Raw genomic sequence first — 23,363 nt, 5'->3', positions numbered from 1 at the left:
AGAGAGATGGCTTAGTGGGTAAAGGTGCTTGCTTGTAAAGCCTGATGACCTGGGTTTGATTCCTCCGTATCCAAAATGGTACATGCATCTGGAGTTTGCAGTGCCAGGAGGCCCTGACATGCCCATACTGTCTCTCATTCTAGACGATGGTATAGAACAATATCCAATTTAAGCCATGATAGACTCAGCTATTTAAGTTGCAATATTCATATGACACAGTTCTCCACAGAGGAACATTATATGGGTGTTCTGCTCCATGAATACCTTGGTCATGAACCATTTTATTCATTCTACAAGTAAAGAAACAAAAGCCTGAGGATAGGTGTTGGAAGTTAAGGTCAGAGTTGGGTTAGAACTCAGTTTTCTCTCATCTTTTTTTTTTTTTTTTTCTTTAATGGAAGGAAGGGATTTATTGAAGCTTACAGATCCAGGAAAAGTTCCATAATGGCAGAAGAAGCTGGCCCACTTTCACAGGACCAAGCAGACAGAGAGGCTACAAGTCCCCCCCACCTTTTTTTGAGGTTTTTCTCATCTTGATCAATCCCTACTTCTTTTTTGTTGTTTGTTTGTTTTTGTTTTTCAAGGTAGTGTCTTGCCAGGCTGGAATTCATTATGTAGTCTCAAGGTGGCCTTGAACTCTTGGTGAACCTCTTACCTCTGCCTTCTGAGTGCTAGGATTAAATGCATGCACCACCACATATGGCTAGGTTACTAAATTTTCTTTCTTTTTTTAAAAAATTTATTTATTTGAGAGTGAAAGAGGCAGAGAGAGAGAATGGGTGCACCAGGGCCTCCAGCTCCTGCAAACGAACTCCAGACACATGCGCCCCCTTGTGCATTGGCTAACATGGGACCTGGGAAACTGAGCCTCGAACCTTAGGCTTCACAGGAAATAGCTTAACAGCTAAGCCATCTCTCCAGCCCCTAAATTTTCTTCTTCAAGGCACTCTAGCCCAGGCTGACCTGGAATTCACTCCGTAGTCTCAGGGTGGCCTTGAACTCATGGCGATCCTCCTACCTCTGCCTCCAGGGTGCTGGGGTTAAAGGCGTGCGTCAACACGTCCGTCGGGCTCATAAGTTTTCTTTTTCTGAAAAAACTCCTGCTCTCTACAGCTTGTCAGTAGGGGAGCCCCTAGTTTAATCTCTGTCTTAGGTTCTGCACTTATACCCAAGAGATTCACCACAGATGGAATCAGAGCATTGAGAGGTGCCAACCAGAGCCCACCCGGGGGCCTGCGCCATTCTGGACCCTTGCCCCAACCCCTCTCGACTGTGTCTGAGTCCACTGGGATAAGCTACCCCATCCCTGCTTGTCAGTCTACTGGTGTGACTTGGAGACAGAACCTGCTCTGACCTGGTTTTCCCAGACAGTCAAGGAATGACAGCAGTGTGACTGACATCTCCCTTCTTTACACTCCTTAAGAAGCCGCTGGGATTCTGACTGGGCACCTCAAGTGCAGCGGTCTGTCTGTCTGACTTGGGGGGGCACCGAGATTTCAGCAGAGGTCATGGGCCTTGACCACAGCTGAATGGGACTGAACAACCCATCCCTCACTTTCAGTCACTAAAAACTAGGAATCCAAGAATCCAAAAGACCAAGTGAACCCGAAACCCCGGGGCTGAAGTCACCATGTTGTGGAAAGCACAAGGGAGACGCAAGCGCGGGCCCTCCTCATGCCTGGCCCTCGTCCTGCCCACCCATGGGAACTTCTGCAACCTGGGCAGGAAAAGCTGCATGAGCGCGGAGCCTAGGTCAGAGAAGATGGGAGCCAAAGCACCTGTAGGTGATGTGTTTTTGCCTCCACTTCTGTCCGGTCAGGGCATAGCGCTTGTTTCTCCGCCTCCGGCTCAAGTGGGGGTGATCGGGGACACCACACCGGGGTTTCTTCATCCACCTGGACAGAGGAAATGCACAAACGCTCACATACACTTTGTGGGGACTGGGCAATCCAGGACTGCCTTACCCAATCCCCAGTCTTGGTCTGAGTGGCAGTGCCCATCCAGCAGCTTCGATTCTGCCACCCTGGCTCTGAATGTCCCTAGCAAGAACTTGACTGGCTGACTCATGAATTCCTTCCCTCACAACTGAATATGAAGGCACATTGCTAAATAAGAGACTTGAGTCAGGAGACACAGCTTGAGAAGTTCCAGGGCTACGAAAGTGGTGACTGAGTTCACCCAGGTAAGTGACCGTATGGTCATGAACCTGTTTTCTCATCCGCATCTCATCTGCAATGAAATCCTAACTGCTCATTCCGTCCCGCCTACCAGTCCCACAGCCTGCCACCTTCCTCCGTTCATATGCTGCGCTCTACACAGGGAGCTTCTTGCTCTTCCTGGACCGTGCTAAATTCCTGTTCCACCTTTTTGCATTTGCTGTAACACTGTCTTCTTTGTGGACCCCCCCCCCCCGCCTCACTTCATTAGGGTCTCTGCCCTTTAGAAAGCTCCCCTGAGAAATAGGCCCCCATGTCAACACGAACATTTACCACTCCACGAACTCATGTATCTGTTTCCTTGTGTAGTTTGCATTTCTCTCACCACATTTTTAGCTCTGTGAGGATAGACAGGAGAGTTGCCTGTATCTCCAGGGTTGGCCTGACCCAGAAGGGATTTAATAATGATTTATTGACTGAAATGAATCTGAACTTTTTAGCAGCCATAGGATGGCTCAGCACGAAATATATCAAATTTCCTTGCGCTTACAGGTGTCCGAGAAGTGGCTAACCAGCCGGGCGTAGCGCAGGCCTGTAGCCTCAGCATTTGGGAGGCTAAGGTAGATTGGGAGTTCCTGCCTCGAAAGAGCAGGAGTTGGAACACGATTCTCTGCAGCGCTTATTGCTCTGTACTGTGAGTTTTAAGTTCTAGTCTATTGCTGCTAATAAATGATGAAATCTTTGAGGATGGGAGCCATGCCATAGTTACCACATTGTGTCCCCAAAAGTCAGTCCAGTGCTTGGGACTCAGGGAATCCTGATAACTTTTGCTTATGTGGTACAGTGGCACAGGGAGATTTAGGAAGGCAGTGCCAGGGTAGGGGATATAAAAGGTTGTGGCTGACTACAGCCCAGCCATCCTGCTTTTTATGAACCCAAACGACAGCTTGGCATCACTGGAAGGGAAACAGTCTGGCCTCATTCGTAGCTGTTAAAAGCAGTTGCCATTGGCAATATGGAGCAAAGATGACAGAGGTTATTTTAACTAAATATTAAAAGCTCCTGCGGGGAATTAACCAGGTTTTACTCATCTCTGCATGCTCCTGGTCGCCCAGAGAGTGACCCACACTCACACACCAATAATGCAGCACAATGATGGGGACACCATGCTTTGGTGTAAATATTTATAGTTTTTACATGTTCATACTCTTTTAGAATTGTTTAAGAAAGGATCTTGCTATGACCCTGGGATGTCCTCAAACTCATAATCTTCCTGCCTCCATTTCCTTCAAGCTGACATTTCAGGAGAATACAACCACACCCAGCTACTTTTAGAATTTTTTTTTTTTTTTTTTTTGAGGCCAGTTCTCACTTTATCCCAAGCTAATCTGAAACTCACTGTGTAGCCTAGGTTGGCCTTGATCCTCCTACCTCAGCACTTCCTGGGTGCTGAATTAAAGACTTGAGACACCATGTATGGCTAGAAATAATATACGTAAATACAATTTACTTATTTATTTCTGAGCAATGAGAGTGTGGGTGCACCAGGGCCTCTTGCTGCTGCAAATGAACTCCAGATGCTTGTGCCATTTTGTGCATCTGGCTTTATGTGGGCACTGGGAAATTGAACCTGTACTAGTAAGCTTTGCAAGCAAGCACTCTTAACCAGTGAGCTATCTCCACAGCCCTAGAATTTTTGATCTTTTGACTCTTAATACAATCCTATGGGATAACCAGAAATTATTATCTCCATTTTTACAGATGAAGGAAAAGATAGGCAAATCAAGTAACTTGTAAAACACAGAAAAAAACCAAGGCAGGAGTGGAACCTAGCTGAATGAGTAAGTGAACTATGCATGTGATTTAACAAACAAAGGCTGGGGATTTTATTTTTCCTGTGTTTAGCACAAAGTTGAGCTACAGGACCGAATGAATGAGTGAATGAATAAATGTGTGACATTCCTCGAGGTAGACACTCAAAACTAGTTCCTGAAACTGCACATCAAGCTTCTTTTCACTAACAGTCCCTGGGAAGAGAACGAAGAGCCACCTCTGCTCTGCAAGGCCGATTTAGACCTGGGAAGAAACCCTTGGAAAGAAACAGATAAAGGCAGGGATTGCCCAAGGTCACTGAGCTGGAGCTGCAAATCTTTGAATTCTACCCCAAACGCCTACCCTTCTTGGGTCTTGGATTCAGTATGAGCAGCTTTCTCCTTCCCACGCTTCTGGAACACTGCTCATGTCTTTCTGTAGAGGACAGAACTACAGTGACAATGCTGTCCTCTGCCCTCAGACTCTGCCTCTGCCTCTTCTTTTTCTATCCACCTGCCAATCTCTGAACCTCGTCCAACAGACCTGGGGCTTTCTGGAGCAGAGTGAGCTGCAGGGCCAGGTGGTACCTCAGCAGACACCAGTGCTCCTGGCCCAAGATGCGCTTCCATGAAGCCTGCGCAAATCTCTCAAAATAACCTCAGTTTGGGGAGGCATTCGGGCCCTGAGCAGCTCACTCGTGCGGCCGCAAGGCCAGGAATGTCACTCACACATCACGGGGGCCTTCGAATGTACTCTCAGAATTCCCCCCAGCTCACAGTCAGAGGAAGGAAAGAATGGAAAATGTTCGGACAGACTGTTCAGATCACTAGGTTTTAGAAGCTTAGCAACTTGGAATAATGTAATCTAGGAATTGGGAGCCATAATCTTGACACTCCCCTTTGTAAACCAACTGGCTGAGATCCACAGAGATGATTCTGCAATTTGTCAAGGGATGAGCTGATCCTCAGTCTACGACTGGGTGGGTGCATTACCTGTTCTGCCCTCTGCCAGCTCTCCTGTGCTCTCAACTAGCTCTGCCATCTGCTTCCACCCTGGCATGGGCTCCTTATCTCTTACTGTCCCCTTTAGAACTCCCTTTTCTTTTCTTTTCTTTCTTTTTTTTTTTTTCCCATGCCTTCCTGGACTCTTTCCTCCCCTCCCTGTTTCTTCTTCTTTTCGAGGTAGGGTCTCACTCTGTCCCAGGCTGACCTATAATTCACTATGTAGTCTCAGGCTGGCCTCGAACTCATGGTGATCGTCCTACCTCTGCCTCCTGAGTGCTGGGATTAAAGGCATGTGCCACCACGCCTGATGGCTTTTTTCTTAACAGCCTGAATAGCTTCTTAAACAAACAGAGGCATGTTCAACTCTCTACCGTCTTAAGTAAAACGTCATCCCTCTCTGGCTACCGCCCATTTCTCCTTCCCTTTGCTCCCACACTTCTGAAAAGGTTTCCCTCTGCTTGCCATCTCTAGTCTGCCCTCCCCTCCCTTCCCTCTGACTTGGTTGGGGCGATTCTTCTGAGGTCACCAACCTCGAGGTTACTGAGCTCAGCAAATGCCTTTCAGTCACTGTCCTATTTGATCACTTAGCTGCTGAACACGCCTCCTCCACCTCTCTGACTGCTCCTTCTGATCTGGCTTTGTGGGTTTCCATCCCTAACCCTCCTTTCTTTCTTTCTTTCTTTCTTTTTTTTTTTTTTTTTTTGAGGTAGGGTCTCGCTCGCTCTAGCCCAGGCTGACCTGGAATTCACTATGTAGTCTTCTCAGGGTGGCCTCCAACTCACAGCAAACCTCCTACCTCTGCCCCCCCCCCAATACTGGGATTAAAGGCGGGTGCCACCACACTTGGTTCTTAACCCTCTTTTCTTCCTCCTCTTCGTGTTCTTCCTGAGTGATGAAAATCACCACGGTCCTGTGGCTGAATTTATGTTACCACCTCCTTCTGAGCTCTAGGCAGGCATGGCCAGATGACTGTGTTTGTCACTTGGCATCTTACAGGGTGGTATGCTGGGGCTGAACACAGTGCCTGGCACGTGCAGGAACTCAGCAAGTGTTTGTTAAATTGGAAAGTGGAACAAGAGTTGCCAACTGTTCATTCGAGTGCTTTCTATATCAAGTGAGACATGCAATACATTTCCGGGGAACTCCGGGGGGTGACTCTTGGAACTATGTTATGGGAACCATAAGAGATTTAAGGAACCTTCTATAAACCACCCCCTCATTGTACTGACAAGGAAACTGAGGTCCAAAAGGGTTGACTTGACTTGTCTCCACAGCCACACAGCAAATTTATGGCACATGCACAGCTCACACAGGAAAGGGCAGGCACTGAGTAAAAGATAGAAAGGTAGAATGAGCATGATGCGGCCGTGGCGCACGTGAACCCAAATGTAAGCCCGGAAAGTTCAAAGGCGCGTCGCCCTACGCAATCTTACTCTATTGTTGTCTGATCCAAGACACCGGTGACTGGGATCCCGTAAAACTGCTGCATAGTGGAGACTGCTGACTGTAAGGCCTTCCCTGAATGCAACGCCGATGCCCGTGAATCATAGGGAAGCAGATAGCCGTATGATTTCAACCAGTTCTGAAAGACACGTGAAAGAAAAGGACGCATTATGCTGGAGAAGGCTCCGTAGTACCTTAGCAGAGATCTGTCCTTAAAACTGGGGACCGTTTAACTTCGGCCACTTACAGATTCATGCTCTGATTTCCTCCTCTCTCACTCCACCCTGCAGACAATGTCAGGTTAAAAGCCAGAAAAGGCAGCTCTGATTGGCTTGCTTCCCTGCTGTCAACCCCTCCCTGGATGGTTACTGGTTGCAGAGTAAAGATAACTTCACATTCAAAGCTTTCCCTGCCCTGGCTCTTCACTCCTGGATTCAGAGTTTCCCACCGACCTAGCGTAACATGAAGAGCACAGGAGCAGTTAATTCACCGCAGTGGAACAGTCCACAGAAATGTTCGAAAAACAAAACAACAAAAACCAAAAAACAACTTAACCGGGCGTGGTGGCGCACGCCTTTAATCCCAGCACTCGAGAGGCAGAGGTAGGAGGATCACTGTGAGTTCGAGGCCACCCTGAGACTACAGAGTTAATTCCAGGTCAGCCTGGACCAAAGTGAGACCCTACCTCGAAAAACAAAAAGACAAAAACAAAAACAAAAAAAAAGAAATGTGCCCTCCAGGAACCCGGCGTGTCTAAAAGTTAAAATCCAATGAAGAATCACGTTGTGGGGAACTGATTGCCAGGAGAGGGTTATAGACGGTCTCCATTGCTAAACCGCCTCCAACACAAAGCAAGCTATTATAAATAAATGTAAATAAGCAAAGCAATATATTCCCAAATCTAAATATGGGTAAATAATAGATACATAGGACAATATCATGTAAGAGAATTCCTTGGCTTTTGGAAACACACATTGAAGCTTTCGGGCTTACATAAGGGTACATAGCATCTGCAACTTGTGCTCAAATGAATTCAGAAATAAATACAGAAAATATATTTAGAGGGAGAAAGAGATAGCTAGATAAAGCAGTAGTGTATGTATGTGCATGTGTGCACCTGTATTTGTGTGGGGACCCAGGGCTTCTTGCATGCTAAGTATGTACTGTATCACAGAACCACACCCCCACCCCTCCACTGAAAAAAAAATTTTTTTTGTAGGCCACCGTGGTGGCGCAAGCCTTTAATCCCAGCACTTGGGAGGCAGAGGTAGGAGGATGGCCATGAGTTCGAGGCCACCCTGAGACTACATAGTGAATTCCAGGTCAGCTAGGGCTAAAGTGAGACCCTACCTCAAAAAAACCAAAAACATTAAAAATTTTTTTTGTAATTATTTTTAAGTAGTTTTGGTTTATTTTAAAATATTTTATTGTTATTTATTTGAGAGAGACGGAGAGGGAGAATGGGCACACAAAGGCCTCTAGCCACTGCAAACGAACTCCAGACACATGTGCCACCTTGTGCGTTTGGCTTATGTGGGTACTGGGGAATCAAACCTGGGTCCTTAGGCTTCATAGGCAACTGCCTTAACCACTAAGCCATCTCTTTAGCCCCCAAATATTTTATTTTTATTTATTTATGCTAGAAAGGGAAAGAGGCAGAAAGAGAGAGGGAGAGGGAATGAGCCTGCCAGGGTTTCCAGCCACTGCAAACAAACTCCAGATGCATGTGCCACCTTGTACATCTGGCTTACATGGGTCCTGGAAATTGAACCAAGGTTCTTTGTTTTTGCAGGCAAGCACCTTAACCGCTAAGCCATCTCTCCAGCCCTGGTTTTTTTTTTTTTTTTTTTATGAGAGAGAGAAAGAAATTGGTGTGCCAGGACCTCCAGCCACTGAAATCGAACTCCAGACACGTGTGCCACCTTGTGCACGTGCATTGCCTTGTGCGTCTGGCTTATGTGGGATCTGGAAAGTCAAACATAGGTCCTTGGGCTTCGCAGGCCAAGTGCTTTAATTGTGAAGCCATCTCTCCAGCCCCATTAAAAAAGCATTTATCTATTTGCATGTATCCATAAACAAACAGAGTTCGAAGCCACCCTGAGACTCCATAGTGAATTCCGGGTCAGCCTGAGCTAGAATGAGACCCTACCTTGAAAACACCAAAATAAATGAATTGAAACAAATAAACCACAACCAAAAACACAACAGGTGTGGCTGCACACACCTATAACCTCAGTGCTGAGCAGGACAGAGACAGGAGGGTTGCTGAGGCTCGCTGGTCAGCCAGTCTAGGCAAGAGACCCTGGCTTTAGGAAACAAGTGGACAAGTGACAGAGGAGGACAGTGATGTCCTCTGGCCTCTGTACATATGGGAATGGGGTTCATGCACATACATATATTCGTTCATATACCACATGTACATACAACCCACACATACTACATGCATACCCATCCACCCACCAACATACACACGCTATAAAGAACTAACTAGAAATATCCTTTGGTTAGAATATATCACTAAAGACTTCTTTTACAGTTTGCTGGTTTCCAAGTTTAATGCATGAAGTTATTTGCTAAAGGATTAAAGCCTAGGCATAGTGGTACATGCCTTTAATCCCTTAGCACTCAGGAAGCTGTGGTAGGAGGATTGCTGTGAGTTCAAGGCCAGCCTGAGGCTAGTTCCAGATCAGCCTGGGACAGAGCAAGACCCTTCCTCAAAAAAAAAGAAGAGGAGGAAAACTTGAAGAGGTCAAATGACAAATGACTGAAAGACATCTGAGTGAAAAAGCTCAGACAAACAATGTGTCTGAAAGGCAGCAAGGCAAAGATGTAATTCCACCCCCAGAAGGCAAGAGGAAACAGAAACCTGAAGAAATGGGAGCACTGGGAAATATCTGTAGCATCCACTGGAAAATGAGGGAAATGAGCTTACTGAATAAGAAGCTTACAAGCAGAAAACTCTATTTTCTGCCATCCTCAGAGGGTCATCCTGAGTACCAGGTGAGTCAGTGAAGGGAAGGCACCATGGGAAATGGTACTATGCCCTTTCTACCTAGTTAACTGTCTTTTTAAATAGTGTTCCGTGTATGCAGAGTGTCCTGGAACTGCCTAAATAGTTGGGATGACCTTGAACTTCGGATCTTCCTGCCTTCACCTTCCAAGTGTTGGGATTGCAGTCATGGGCCTTAACGTCACATTTAATACCATGCTGGGGATCAAACCCAGGGCTTTGTCCATATTAGGCAATCACTCTACCAGCTGAGCTAGATCCCCAGAGTTGGTTCTTGTTTCCATATGAACAAGCTTACTCTGGATGTCTCTCTCTCTTTGAGGTAGGGTCTCACTCTAAACCAGGCTGACCTGGAATTCACTCTGTAGTCTCAGGGTAGCCTAGAACTCTCAGTGATCCTCCCACTTCTGCCTCCCAAGTACAGTGATTAAAGACTGGTGCCACCATGCCCAGGCTTGTGTCTCTTATTATAAGTCAAATCAAACTATTTTTAGGAGGCCAGTGCCTTATCCACTAGGTTACTGGGGCCTCTAAATCAAACTATTTTTAGAGTGTAGCCACCAAAAATTATAAACAAGTTATTCTTTTTTGTTTTTTTTTTTAAATATTTATTTCTTTATTTGTAAGCAGAAAGATAAGAGAGAAGAGAGGTAGACAGAGAGAATGAGAATTGGCATGCCAGGGCCTCCAGCCAACTGGAAACAGACTCCAGACACATGTGCCACCTCGTGCATCTGGTTGACGTGGGTACTGGGGAATTGATCCTGGGTCCTTAGACTTTGCAGGCAAGCATCTTAACTGCTAAGCAATCTCTCCAGCCCACGTTATTCTTTTAAAAAAATGTATTTTTATAGAGCCAGGTGTGGTGGTGCATGCCTTTAATCCCAGCACTTGAGAGACAGAGGTAGGAGGATTACTGTGAGTTCAAGGCCACCCTGAGACTACATAGTGAATTCCAGTTCAGCCTGGACTAGAGTGAAACCCTACCTAAAAAAAAAAAAGAAAAAAAAAAAAGAGAGAGAGAAGAAAAAGAAAGAAAGAAAAGAAACAGAGAGAGAGAGAGAAAGAGAGATGGAGAATGAGTGTGCCCAGGCCTCTAGTCACTGACTACAAATGAGCTCCAGATGCATGTGCCATTTTGTACATCTGGCTTTATATAGGCACTGGGAATCAAACCTGGGTTCTTTTAAACCAAATATGGTATAGTATTTTGAATGGATGCTCCAGATGGATTCTGGAGTTTTTTTGTTTGTTTGTTTTTGTTTTTCAAGGTAGGGCCTCACTCTAGCCCAGGCTGACCTGGAATTCATTCTGTAATCACAGGGTGGCCTCGAACTCATGGTGATCCTCCTACCTCTGCTTCCTGAGTGCTGGGATTAAAGGTGTGTGCCACCATGGCCAACACTGGATTCAGGAGTTTTATTTAAGCTTGTATCTTGGGGTACCCACATAAGCCAAATGCACAAGGTGGAGCATGCATCTGAAGTTTGTTTGCAGTGGCTGTAGGCCCTGGAATGCCATTCTTTCTCTATCTGTCTCTTCCTCTCTCTCTCTCCCTCCCTCCCTCCTTCTCTCAAATATTTATATGGATATTATTTTTATTTATTCATTCATTAGAGAAAGAGAGAGGGAGATAAGGGAGAGAGAGAGAGAGAGAGAGAGAGAGAGAGAGAGAGAGAGAGAGTGAGAATGGGCGCATCAGGGCCTCTAACCACTACAAACAAACTCCAGACGCAAAGCCATTGGAAGATAGATCGTAGTTTTCATGGAAACTCACGGATGTTTAGATATACCAGGACTATACAAGAGCTACCATGGAAGCTGTTGAATAGAGATGAAATTTTTCCCTGGCTACTTTGCTTAGCTGGAGGGGTGGAATTGGAAAATCCGGAGACTGTCAGTTATTGATTATGATATCGGACTTGAACTGAAGATGTTTGATGTTTGCTTGATGGTTATTGAGTTTGCATTGTTCTAGTCTCTCTTTGCTATGCCTTATAACAGTTGAAAATGTTTACTCTTTGCTTTTATACGTTGAAAACATGTAACCTGTTTTCATTTTACAGGAGTCTTGGCTAAGAGACAATGTTAAATCTCAGATGAGACCTGCAACTTTAGAACTATCTTAAGTTGGTAAAGACTTGTGGGGACCTTTGAATATGGACTGAACACAGCATACAATGTGAGATGGTTATAAATCTATTGGGGGCCAGGGGCAAAATGTGGTAGCTTGAATGGATAACCCCCAATTGACTCAGAAGGTTTTTTTTTTTTTTTTTTTTTTTTTTCAATTTGAGAGAGCAAGAGAGAAAGAAGGAGAGAGAGAGAATGGGCACACCAGGGCCTCCAGCCACTGAAAAGGAACTCCAGACATGTGTGCCTCCTTGTGTATCTGGCTTACATGGATCCTGGGAATTGAACAGCGGTCCTTTGGTTTTCCAGGCCAACGCCTTAACTGCTAAGCCATCTCTCCAGCCTGATTTAGAAGTTTTATTCAAACTTGTAACTTGGCGTCACTGGGCAGATCCTAGAGTCCAGCGGTAAGGTGTGGGGATAGATGCAAAACTCCAGACTAAAGATATGCAAAGTGCCTGAGCTTTGCCTGGAGTTTCTGAAGTGTGCCTGCTTGTTGGTGATATCTTTTCCCTCTCTTTGCTTGGTCCTATGAAAGGGGGCCAACTTTTGCCATTATGGAGCTTCCCATAGGTCTGTAAGCTTCAATAAATCCCTTCTTCCTCCCATAAACTGTGTCTGGTCTGGAGGTTCATCCCATTGACATGAGGCTGTCTACTACACATGGCTGTAACATCTCCACTGGCTTGTGAAAACATCCATCTGACTGGTTAAAAATAAAATTGCCAGGGCTGGAGGGATGGCTTAGCAGTTAAGGTATTTGCCTTCAAAGTCAAAGAACCCTGGTTCAATTCCTCAGGATCCGCATAAGCCAGATGCATAAGGGGGCGCAAGTGTCTGGAGTTCATTTGTAGTGGCTGGAGGTTGTGGCGTGTCCATTCTCTTTCTTTGTCAAACAAATAAATAAAATAAAATATTTTTAAAAATAAAATTGCCAGAATAATAGTCTTGAAACATCTGCAAAAGAGCGACAACCTTGTTTCTCTCGCATTGGGTATCTAAAACACGTTTTCCTCTCTGAATGATGACACAGAATATCAATACTTGCAGTTCCCCCAGCACCGACTCTCTTTTATATCTTTGTACATGCTTTCTTCTCTGTCTAGTATTCTGTTTGGCAAAAATCTTCCATATTTTAATGTTCAGCCCATAAATTACTACCTTTGGAAGACTTCCCAGGCTAAGCTATTTTCTCTCTCCTTGGTGCTCCCCACACCCCCTATCATGGCTTTTATAATATTGGGTTCCCATCATTACATATCAGTCTGCTCCAGACTCTTAGCTCCCCAGAAGAAGATTACCTGACATGTTGCTATGTCCAGTGCCCAGGACAGTACTGGACATCGAGTAACATTTGTTAAGCCCACTTGACAAAAATGGATCACTTGTTATATGCTAGGCATTGTGTAAGATTCTGGGGGTACAACAATAAGTAAGGAACTCACAGACTGACTGGCAGGTAAACCCATGATAAAAAAAAAAAAAGATAGTGTTAGAGGCTGGAGAGATGGCTCAGCAGTTAAAGCACTTGCCTGCAAAGCCTAATGATCTGGGTTCATTTCCCCAGGACCCATGTAAAGCCAGATGCACAAAGTGGCACTTGCATCTGAGGTTTGTTTTCAGTGGCTAGAGGCCCTGGCACATCCATTCTCATTCTCTCTACCTCTTTCTTTTCTTTTTTTCAAGGTAGGGTTTTGCTCTAGCCCAGGCTGACCTGGAATTCACTATATAGTCTCAGGGTGGCCTCGAATTTATGGTGATCTTCCTACCTCTGCCTCCCAGTGTTGGGATTAAAGGTGTGTGTTACCACACCTGCCTTATGGCTTTTTTTTTTTTTTGGTCTTTTTAAAAAGGCAGCTTTCAAGAGTTCGACCAGAGTAAGATGAGGAGACATACTGTGTATTTTTTCAAATTTTATTTATTTTTATTGAGAGAGAGAGAATGAGTGTGCCAGGGCTTCTAGCCACTACAAACAAATTCCAGATGCATGTGCCACTTTGTGCATCTGGATAATGTGGATACTGGGAAATCAAAACTAGTTCCTCAGGCCTTGAAGGCAACTGTAACTGCCGAGCCATCTCTCCAACCCCGCCTCTGTCTCTCTCTGCTTTCAAATAAATAAATAAAAATATTTTTAAAGTATAAATGACATTTTTCCTAGGATGATTATTCATCATAATGTTATTGGGCACTATCTGAAAAGTGTGCTAACATTAAAAATTATACAAATATACACATACACATATACATACATATGGCCAGGCATGGTAGCACCAAACTTTTGGGAGGCAGAGGTAGGAGGATTGCTGTGAGTTCAAGGCCAGCCTGAGACTACATAGTGAATTCCAGGTCATCCTGGGCTACAACAAGACCCAACCTCAAAAAACAAAACAAAACAAAACAATATAAATGGTGCTACAGAGATAGCATATAGAGGAGAAAAAAGTGTCTTATCCACATGGAGCGGAGTAATGAGGAGGAAGGGGAGCTCAGGGAAGACTTCCAGGTGGAGATGAGATTTGAACTGTCCTAAACAATATAGCAGGTGTGAGTGCCACAGTTTGAAGCAAGCAGCAAATAAAAACTAGTGCTGGGCTGGAGAGATGGCTTAGCGGTTAAGCGCTTGCCTGTGAAGCCTAAGGACCCCGGTACGAGGCTCGGTTCCCCAGGTCCCACGTTAGCCAGATGCACAAGGGGGTGCATGCGTCTGGAGTTCGTTTGCAGAGGCTGGAAGCCCTGGCGCGCCCATTGTCTCTCTCTCCCTCTGTCTTTCTCTCTGTGTCTGTCGCTCTCAAATAAATAAATTAATTAAAAAACAAAAAAACAAACAAAAAAAAAAAAAAAACTAGTGCTGGGCATGGTGGCGCACATCCTTAATTCCAGCACTTGAGGAATGAATACCCCTTGAGGCAGGTGGATCACCATGAGTGTGAGGCCAGCGTAGGCTACAGAGTAAATTCTAGGTCAGCCTGGGCTACAGTGAAACCTTGCCTCAAAAAAAAAAAAAAAAAAAAAAAAGAGCATGTGGCAATGAGAAGGAAGAGAGGGAAGAGAGGACATTCATAAAGTGGGTATATTATAGAGAATTAATTGTGACTTCACGATGGTCCAGGACAAGCCAAAAAGCTCAATTAGAACTCTGACAGTTGGGCGCAGTAGCACATGCCTTTAATTCCAGCACTCAGAAGGCAGAGGTAGGAGGATCGCTGTGAGTTCAAGGCCACCCTGAGACTACAGAGTGAATTCCAGGTCAGCCTGAACTAGAGTAAGATCCTACCTTGAAAAACAAACAAACAACTCCCCCCCCAAAAAAAAAACCCCAAAACAACATCAAAAACCACTGACAGGTGGAAATGGGAGGAAAACGGTCTTTACTACCTGTTCACCTGAGCGCTTCTGCTTCTGTTTTCAGGTTAAGTCATGCCATCAAAGCATCAGGGCCCCGCACCATATTCTCTCTAAGGAATATGGACCAGAGATCCCAGCATCCTGTGCTAACCCCATTTCTGCCTCTCACTTGCTGCGTGACCCGAACAGTCCTCTGACTTCTCTGGGTAGAAACCCTGAGGTTAGAGCAAGCGCTCCACATCTCAGTCACACCAGCTAGCAAACATTCTTTGCCTTTTCATTCTTCTAGGCTCTTCCTGATGCCCACGAAGTTCCTTGCCTTTATGAATGTTAGCAAGCCTCTACTCCCTGCTCATCCTTTAAGGCCCAAATGCCACCTCTTTCGTTAAGCCTTTTTTTTTTTTTTGAGGTAGGTTCTCACTCTATCCCAGGCTGACCTGGAATTCACTGTAGTCTCAGTGTGGCCTCGAACTCATGGCACTACTCCTATTGCCTCCCAAGAGCTGGGATTAAAGGTGTGCACCACCACATCCCACTGATTAAGCCATCTTGAACAACCCTCTCCACCCCTAAGATGTTTTGTACACATGACACTAAAGACCGTTACAATGGATCACATCTGTCCATTGATGATGTCTGTTTCCTCCCGCTGTTCCTTGGGAACAGAGACTATTTTTTTTGTGTGTGTGCTGGCAGGATTTAGCACAGTATCTGATAAAATAGTCACTGGGTTCATGAATGAATAAATGAATTAATGAATGAATTAATGAACAGCTGCTCTGGGAGGTACTGTCTGGGCACTAAGGACAGAATTTCATACTGGAAAGGTTTAATGAGTCACACAGATGAAAATACCCAGCATAAAACATTTAAAAATGGGGGATAGAGCTCAGCAGGGAAAGGTGCTTGTATTCAAGGCCTGACAGCCTGGGTTCAATTTCCCAGTACCCATGTAAAGCGAAATGCATAAGGTAGGGCTGGAGAGATGGCTTAGCGGCTAAGCGCTTGCCTGTGAAGCCTAAGGACCCCGGTTCGAGGCTCAGTTCCCCAGGTCCCACGTTAGCCAGATGCACAAGGGGGCGCACGCGTCTGGAATTGCTGGAAGCCCTGGCGCGCCCATTCTCTCTCTCCCCCTCTATCTGTCTTTCTCTCTGTGTCTGTCACTCTCAAATAAATAAATTTTAAAAAAAATGCATAAGGTGGCCCATGTATTTGGAGTTTGTAGTGGGAGGAGACCCTGATGCATCCATTCTCTCTCTTCCTCTCTGTCTCTCTCAAATGAATAAAAAATAAATAAATGAATAAACAAATTAAAAAGACAAAAAAAAGGGTGGGGGCTAGAGAGATGGCTTAGCAGGTAAGGCACTTGCCTGCAAAGGATCCAGGCTCGATTCCCCAGGACCCACATAAGCCAGACGCACAAGGGGGCGCATGCATCTAGAGTTCATCTGCAGTGGCTGGAAACCCTGATGTGCCCATTCTCTCCCTCCCTCTCTTTTCTCTCCAAAATAAATAAATAAAATAAAAAAATATATATTTAAAGTACCAAGCATAATTCCTGGAATCTGATTGAAAGATTTTTGCTGAGATTCTGTCTACTGTAGTTTGATTTTCTTGCTGGATGAGACCATAGGCTCCATTGTTTCATTTGAAAAAAAAATAGATAAATAATCCACAAAAGAAAGTCTCATTCAATTTTAAATGGAATGACCTGTCTTTCATCTTTTTATACCTTGACCCACTAATCAATTGCCAGCCACATCAGAAGTCTAACCTTTACAGCTCAGTTAGCCAATTCTAAGATGTCTGACACCTTCTAAATGCTGAAAGAGGTGTAAAACCCCAAGGAAAGTGAGAAGAATGCAGAGTGCAGTCGAGACCAAAATAGCTGGGCTGAAGCAAAGATGTAGAGATCACAAGCAAAGCCATGTGATTGGTCCTCTGGCCCATGGGGCGGGATTTTAGTCCCTGAGAAGCCAAAGCTGAGATGGTCAGGCATTGTGGCGGCAGGAAAAGGAGAGAGCAGAAGCAAAGAGAGAAAAACATGTGGGGCTGGAAAGATGGCTCCGTAGTTAAGGTGCTTGGCTGCAAAGCCTAATGACGTGGGTTCAGATCCCTAGTACCCACGTAAAGCCAGATGCACAAAGTGACGCATGCATCTTGTGTTAATTTGCTGTTGCTAGAGGCTTCCATGTGCCCATTCTCTCTTTCTCTCTCTCTGCTTGCTAATAAATAAATAAATGAATAAATATATTTAAATATTTTTATTTACTTATTTGACAGAGAGAAAGGGGGAGAGAGAGAGAGGGAGACAATGAGCACTCCAGGGCCTCCAGCCACTGCAAATGAACTCCAGACACATGCACCACCTTGTCCATCTGGCTAACTTGGGTTCCTTCCAGCCCATAAATATATATATATTTTTAATGCAGACCTAAGAAGAAAGATAGTGGCTGACTGCAAGGCGGTGGTGAGATTAGAAATGACAGTGGGGGTGGAGGGTCACTGGGGGTATGAAGACAGAGATGGCTCATAAAAAAAACAAGTTAGGGGCTGGAGTGTTGGCTTAGCAGTTAAGGCGCATGCCTGCAAAGCCTAAGGACCTAGGTTCGATTCTCTAGGTCCCACATAAGCCAGATGCACATGGTGGCACATGCGTCTGGAGTTCGTTTGCAGTAGTTAGAGGCCCTGGCGTGCTCATTCTCTCTCACTCTCTCCACCCCCCCCCCGGTCTCTAATAAATAAATAAAAATAAATAAATCTTTAAAAAAAAAACAAGTTAGGGCAACCGAGGCCATAACCCAAGCACTGATGTGCGCAAAGGAGACAAGGCATGGGCATCAACAAACCGGAGATTCAAGTCCTGCTCTAGAAGCTCATGTGTGGAAAAATGGTGACAAACTGGTGCTTGAGCCAGGGAAGGTGGCCAGGTGACCAAGGGAGCCGGGATGGTGTTCTGCAAGGACAAAGGAGCCATGTTGAGGATGGAGGAGGGAAAGCTTCATGAAAGAGAACGTGAACGTGGAGTCAGTTCTATTGGTCCGGAGGGTAAAGTCAGACTAGAATGAGACAGCTCAGAGTCGTTACTTTTTCTGTGTGGTTATGTGTGCACATGTGTAAAGCCAGAGGTTGACATCAGGCATCTCCACCTTATTGGTTGAGGAAGGGTCTCCTATCTCAGCCCCCTACATCACAGATCACCTCCTTGGATTACAGGTGTGTGCCATCGTGTTCCACTTTTACATGCGTGCTGACATCTGAATTCAAGTCCTTGTGCTTGCAAACACTTCACTGACTGAGCCATGGCCACAGACCTCTTGAACCTTTATAAGAAGCAACTTTAGCAGTCAGAGGTGTTCTAATTATAATAATTAATGGTCGGGCTGGAGAGATGGCTGAGTGGTTAAGGTGCTTGTCTGCAAAGCCCAAGGACCCAGGTTCAATTCCCCAGTACTCCTGTAAAGCCAGGTGCACAAGGTAACGCATGCGTACAAGGTCTGGTGTGCAGACAAGGTGGTGCACACGTCTGGAGTTTGACTGTGTGGCAAGAGGTCCTGGTGCATCAATTGTCTGTCTGCCTATCTGTCTGTCTTTCTCTCTTTTTATTTTATTTTTTCGAGGTAGAGTTCGAGTCCAGACTGACCTGGAATTCACTATCTAGTCTTAGGATGGCTTCGAACTCATGGTGATCCTCCTACCTCTGCCTCCCGAGTGCTGGGATTAAAGGCGTGCGCTACCATGCTCAGCCTCTCTCTCTTTCCTCTGTCTCTCTCATTATAAAAAAGGGGGGTCTAGAGAGATGGCTTAGTGGTTAAGGTGCTTGCCTGCGAAGCCAAAGGACCCAGGTTCAATTCCCCAGGACCCAAGTAAGCCAGATGCACAAGGTGGTGCTTGCATTTAGAGTTCATTTGCAGCAGCTAGAGGCCCTGGAGTGCCGGTTCTTTCTTTCTCTCTCCCTCTTTCTTTCTCTCAAATAAATAAATAAATAAATTTAAGAAAGAGAGGCATAAAGAAAAAATGGACATGTTGTGTTCAGTATCACCGATAGCTTAATCAGGCAGGAAGTATAGAACCCATTTAGAAAAGCCTTCTACATTGCTTCAATCAATGTCTAGTCTCTGAACTCTGCCTTTGCTCCACTGTCACCTCTGGATCCCTCACCTGTCCATGTCTGGCCAAGTGACTCACTTTGGCAAACAGTGGATCTGCAGCATCAGACCCAACAATGAGACTCCACTGTGCTGTCACATACAGGCATGGGGAGGCCCATGACCACTCTCCCACAACATTGCTACATTATTTTATAACTGGGCTTTTGCTTCAGTTTCTCTCTCTGGCACCCAAGCCCTAAGCTGAGGTCAATGTGATTCTAATCTTGTTTCCCAGGGTCTCAGATCCCCTGACTGCTTCTCAGAAAATCTCTCCCAAAGAATTATGCTGTTACCCTCTACACACATGGACTGAATAGAGTTCTATCTAAAAAGATAGGTCACTCCACACACCAAATATTGCCCAACTTTAATCTTTCTAGCTGTGTGCCTTTGAACAAATCACTTATCTTAGCATCATGTTTCTCGTCTGCTAAAGGACAATAGAAGGAGGGTTTCTAGGAGCCTAGGAGAGATGAAGCACCGTGCTGGGTAAATAATGGCCCTTTGGAGCTGGGCAGATGGCTTTGCACTTAAGGCACTTGCCACAAAGCCTAAGAACCCATGTTCAACTCTCCAGATCCCTTGTAAGGCAGATGCACAAAGGTGAGGCAAGCACAAGGTCGCACATGTCCACTACGTGGCACAAGCATCTGGAGTTCAATTACAATGTCTGAGGCCCTGGTGTGCTAATTCTCTCTCTCTCCCCCTCTCTCTCGCTCTCTTTAAAATACTTAAAAAAAGAATGAAGCCGGGCATGGTGGCACATGCCTTTAATCCCAGCACTCGGGAGGCAGAGGTAGGAGGATCACCGTAAGTTCAAGGCCACCCTGAGACTACATAGTGAATTCCAGGTCAGCCTGAGCCAGAGTGAGACCCTACCTCGAAAAACAAAACAAAACAAAACAAAAAAAAGAAAAGAATGATCCTTTGAAGATATTGGCATCCTAATCCCCAAAGTCTCTGACACTTTACATGGAAAAATAGACTGTCCAGATGGGTTTAAGTTAAGGATCTTCAGGTAGGGAGATTATCCTGGTGGGTGTCATGGAATCATAAGAGTGAAATGTAACAGGGAGGCAGAGATGTGACCACAGAAGTAGCAGGTTCCAGGCCAAGAAATGAGGGTAAACTCATGAAGCTACACAAAGCCAGGACTGGATTCTTTCCTCTGGACCTGCCAGAGAAATGCAGCCCTGCCCATACCTTGACATTTGTCCCACAATGTCCATCTTGGACTTCTGGCCTCCAGAAGTGTAAGATAAATTTGTTCTTTTTCTGTGTGTGGTGCTGAGAATTGATCTCAGGGTATAGTGCATGCCAGGTGTACCAGTTACCTTCTGGTTGCTGTGACAAAACAACTGACCAGAAGCAGCTTATGGGAGGAAAGGGTTCAATTTAGTGTGTAGTTTCGAGGGGAAGCTTCATTGTGGCAGGGAGAGTATGGCAGATCGGAAGGCTGAGGCATCATACCTTGTCACATCAGCTGGGAGGGAGAAGCAAGAGTGAGCTAGCTCTGAACATCCAGTGGGCTGGGCTAACGAACTTCACGGGCTTCCTCAGTGACACACCTCCTCCAGCAAGGCTCCACCTTCCAAAGGCTCCACCAGCTGAGGACTCAGTAGGGGCTTAATTATAAACACTGGAGTCCGCGGGAGACATTTCACATTCAAACCTCCACACTGGGCCAGCACTAAACCACAGGGCAACATACTCAGCTGTCTTGCTTTAATAATCTAAGTCTGTGGCAATTTGTTGCAGCAACAATAGGAAATTAATACACGCACAGCAAGCATTTGGCTGACTCTGACAACGTAAGTATTGCCACAATGTTCTTGCTCCTATACTCCTTGGCAATACAGTGACTACCACCGTTGGTTATGCTGCCAGATCAAATTACTATGTGTCTCTGGTGACTCTTCCAGGCTTGGTCTTGTCACTGGGTTAGTTCCTAGAACTCTTGTCCCATGAAAGCCCTTTTCCCCCTTTACTTCTACAGCTGAGGTCCATTGCTACGGTGCTTACCTGAGTTCTAATTTTTGTTTTTCAAGGTAGGGTCTCACCCTGGCCCAGGCTGACCTGGAATTCACTATGTAGTCTCAGGGTGGCCTTGAATTCACAGTGATCCTCCTATCTCTGCCTCCCAAGTGCTGAGATTAAAGGCGTGCGCCACCATGCCTGGATTTTTTGTTTTGTTTTGTTTTTAATTTTTTTTAATTTATTTATTTGAGAGTGACAGACACAGAGAGAAAGACAGATGGAGAGAGAGAGAGAATGGGTGCGCCAGGGCTTCCAGCCTCTGCAAACGAACTCCAGACGCGTGCGCCCCCTTGTGCATCTGGCTAATGTGGGACCTGGGGAACCGAGCCTCGAACCGGGGTCCTGAGCCTTCACAGGCAAGCGCTTAACCGCTAAGCCATCTCTCCAGCCCTGTTTTTGTTTTTTTAAGGTAGTGTTTCACTCTAGGCCAGACTGACCTGGAATTCACTATGTAGTCTCAGGCTGGCCTCAAACTCATGGCAATCTTCCTACCTCTGCCTCCTGAGTGCTGGGGTTAAAGGTGTGCACCATCATGCCTATTTTGAGTTATAATACTGGGGGCCTGGGGAGATGACTCAATGGCTAAAAGGCACTTGCTTGCAAAACTTGCAGGCCTGGGTTCAACCCTCTAGCACCCATATAACGCCAATACAAAATGTGGCACAAACATCTGGCTTCATTTTCAGTGGCAAGAGACCCTGGCATTCCCCTCCCCTCACACATATGCAAACAAATAATCGAAAGTGTTAAAAAAAAAAAAAAGCAAAACTTCAGGGCTGGAGAGATGGCTCAGTGGTTAAGGTGTTTGCCTGTGGAGCCTGACGACGTAGGTTTGATTTGCTAGTACCCAGGTAAAGCCAGATGCATCAGGTGGCACATGCATCTGGAATTGGTTTGTAGTGGCTAGATGCCCTGGCACATCCATTCTATCTGTCTCTGTCTCTCACTTCTTTGTCTGTCTCTGCTTGCAAATAAACAAATAAATAAAAGGTTTTTTTTTTTTTAACCACTTCATATTGAGCCCAACTGTTCAGGAATCTAAGAAACACAATGGTCAATAATACTTAAATATCATGTAATTTAATATGTATGCTTTCCAGAAGAGAAATAAAAGTCAGGGAGAAGAAATGACTAATTCAAAATCACAGAGAGGGCTGAAGAGTTGGCTTAGCGGTTAAGTGCTTGCCTGTGAAGCCTAAGGACCCTGGTTCGAGGCTCGATTCCCCAGGACCCACGTTAGCCGGATGCACAAGGGGGCGCACACGTCTGGAGTTCGTTTGCAGCGGCTGGAAGCCCTGGCTTGCCCATTCTCTCTCTTTCTCTCGGCCTCTTTCTCTCTCTCTGTTGCTCTCAAATAAATAAAAATAATAATAAAGGCATGTGCCACCAGGCCTGGCCAAATTTATAAAAAAAAAATCACAGAGAAAGTTTGTGGGGTGCCATAAATGGAACCCAATATCCCTGCCTCCCAGGGAAGTTTCTTTCTACCACATCATACTCCCCACCCCACATTTAGCACTGAGTTGCTTCCAAATGTTGTCTCTCTCTGTCTCTCTCTTCTCCAGTTCCAGCCAGTCTAGCAAGCACATTAACTGCGAAGTCATCTCTCCAATCCAAGCCCCTCAATTTCTTTTTTTTTTTTTAAATTATTTATTTATTTATTTGAGAGTGACAGACACAGAGAGAAAGACAGATAGAGGGAGAGAGAGAGAATGGGCGTGCCAGGGCTTCCAGCCTCTGCAAATGAACTCCAGATGCATGCGCCCCCTTGTGCATCTGGCTAACATGGGACCTGGGGAACCGAGCCTCGAACCGGGGTCCTTAGGCTTCACAGGCAAGCGCTTAACCGCTAAGCCATCTCTCCAGCCCCAAGCCCCTCAATTTCTTTAATGTCAAGGTGGCTGAACTAGATAACCTCTAAGTAATTCTATGTTTTCACTATTTGAACTTAGGTGGGTTGGGTATCAAGCGCATTTTCTAGCTCCTCATTGCCAGTTGCAAAGTCCATAGCCTTTAATAAGCTCCAAGCCTTTCTTGTCCTCACCAAGCTCCCCACACTCTAATCCTACTGAGTTACCATGTTGCCTGAACACATCCTGCCAACTGTGCCTCATTCTCTGCCTGGAATACCGTTCCCACTTGCATCCTGGCCTTGTTCTGATTCGCTGCTAGATTTCCTTCAGAATGCACCCCGAGGGTCACTTCAAGGGGAGGAGTCTACCCTGGGTTCAGGACCTCCTCTGTGTCCCAGTGGCTTTCCCACATCCCT

At 45.6% G+C, this 23,363-nt stretch overlaps 1 protein-coding gene across 1 annotated transcript in view; it reads right to left on the bottom strand.

Annotated features, from left to right (window-relative positions):
- Mmp24 (matrix metallopeptidase 24) overlaps nucleotides 1-23,363 on the bottom strand; it is a 60,224-nt gene that overhangs the window by 23,114 nt on the left and 13,747 nt on the right. Inside the window, exons 4-5 of the mRNA XM_045157059.1 lie at nucleotides 6,406-6,554; nucleotides 1,779-1,895 (exon numbers count right to left, since the gene is read on the bottom strand). Of these exons, the coding sequence (XP_045012994.1) occupies nucleotides 1,779-1,895; nucleotides 6,406-6,554 (266 nt within the window). The remainder of the gene's footprint in view (nucleotides 1-1,778; nucleotides 1,896-6,405; nucleotides 6,555-23,363) is intronic.

This window comes from Jaculus jaculus, chromosome 8 (genome assembly GCF_020740685.1).
Source record: "Jaculus jaculus isolate mJacJac1 chromosome 8, mJacJac1.mat.Y.cur, whole genome shotgun sequence".
Taxonomy (NCBI): domain Eukaryota; kingdom Metazoa; phylum Chordata; class Mammalia; order Rodentia; family Dipodidae; genus Jaculus; species Jaculus jaculus.
This window is presented reverse-complemented; position numbering and strand designations above follow the sequence as displayed.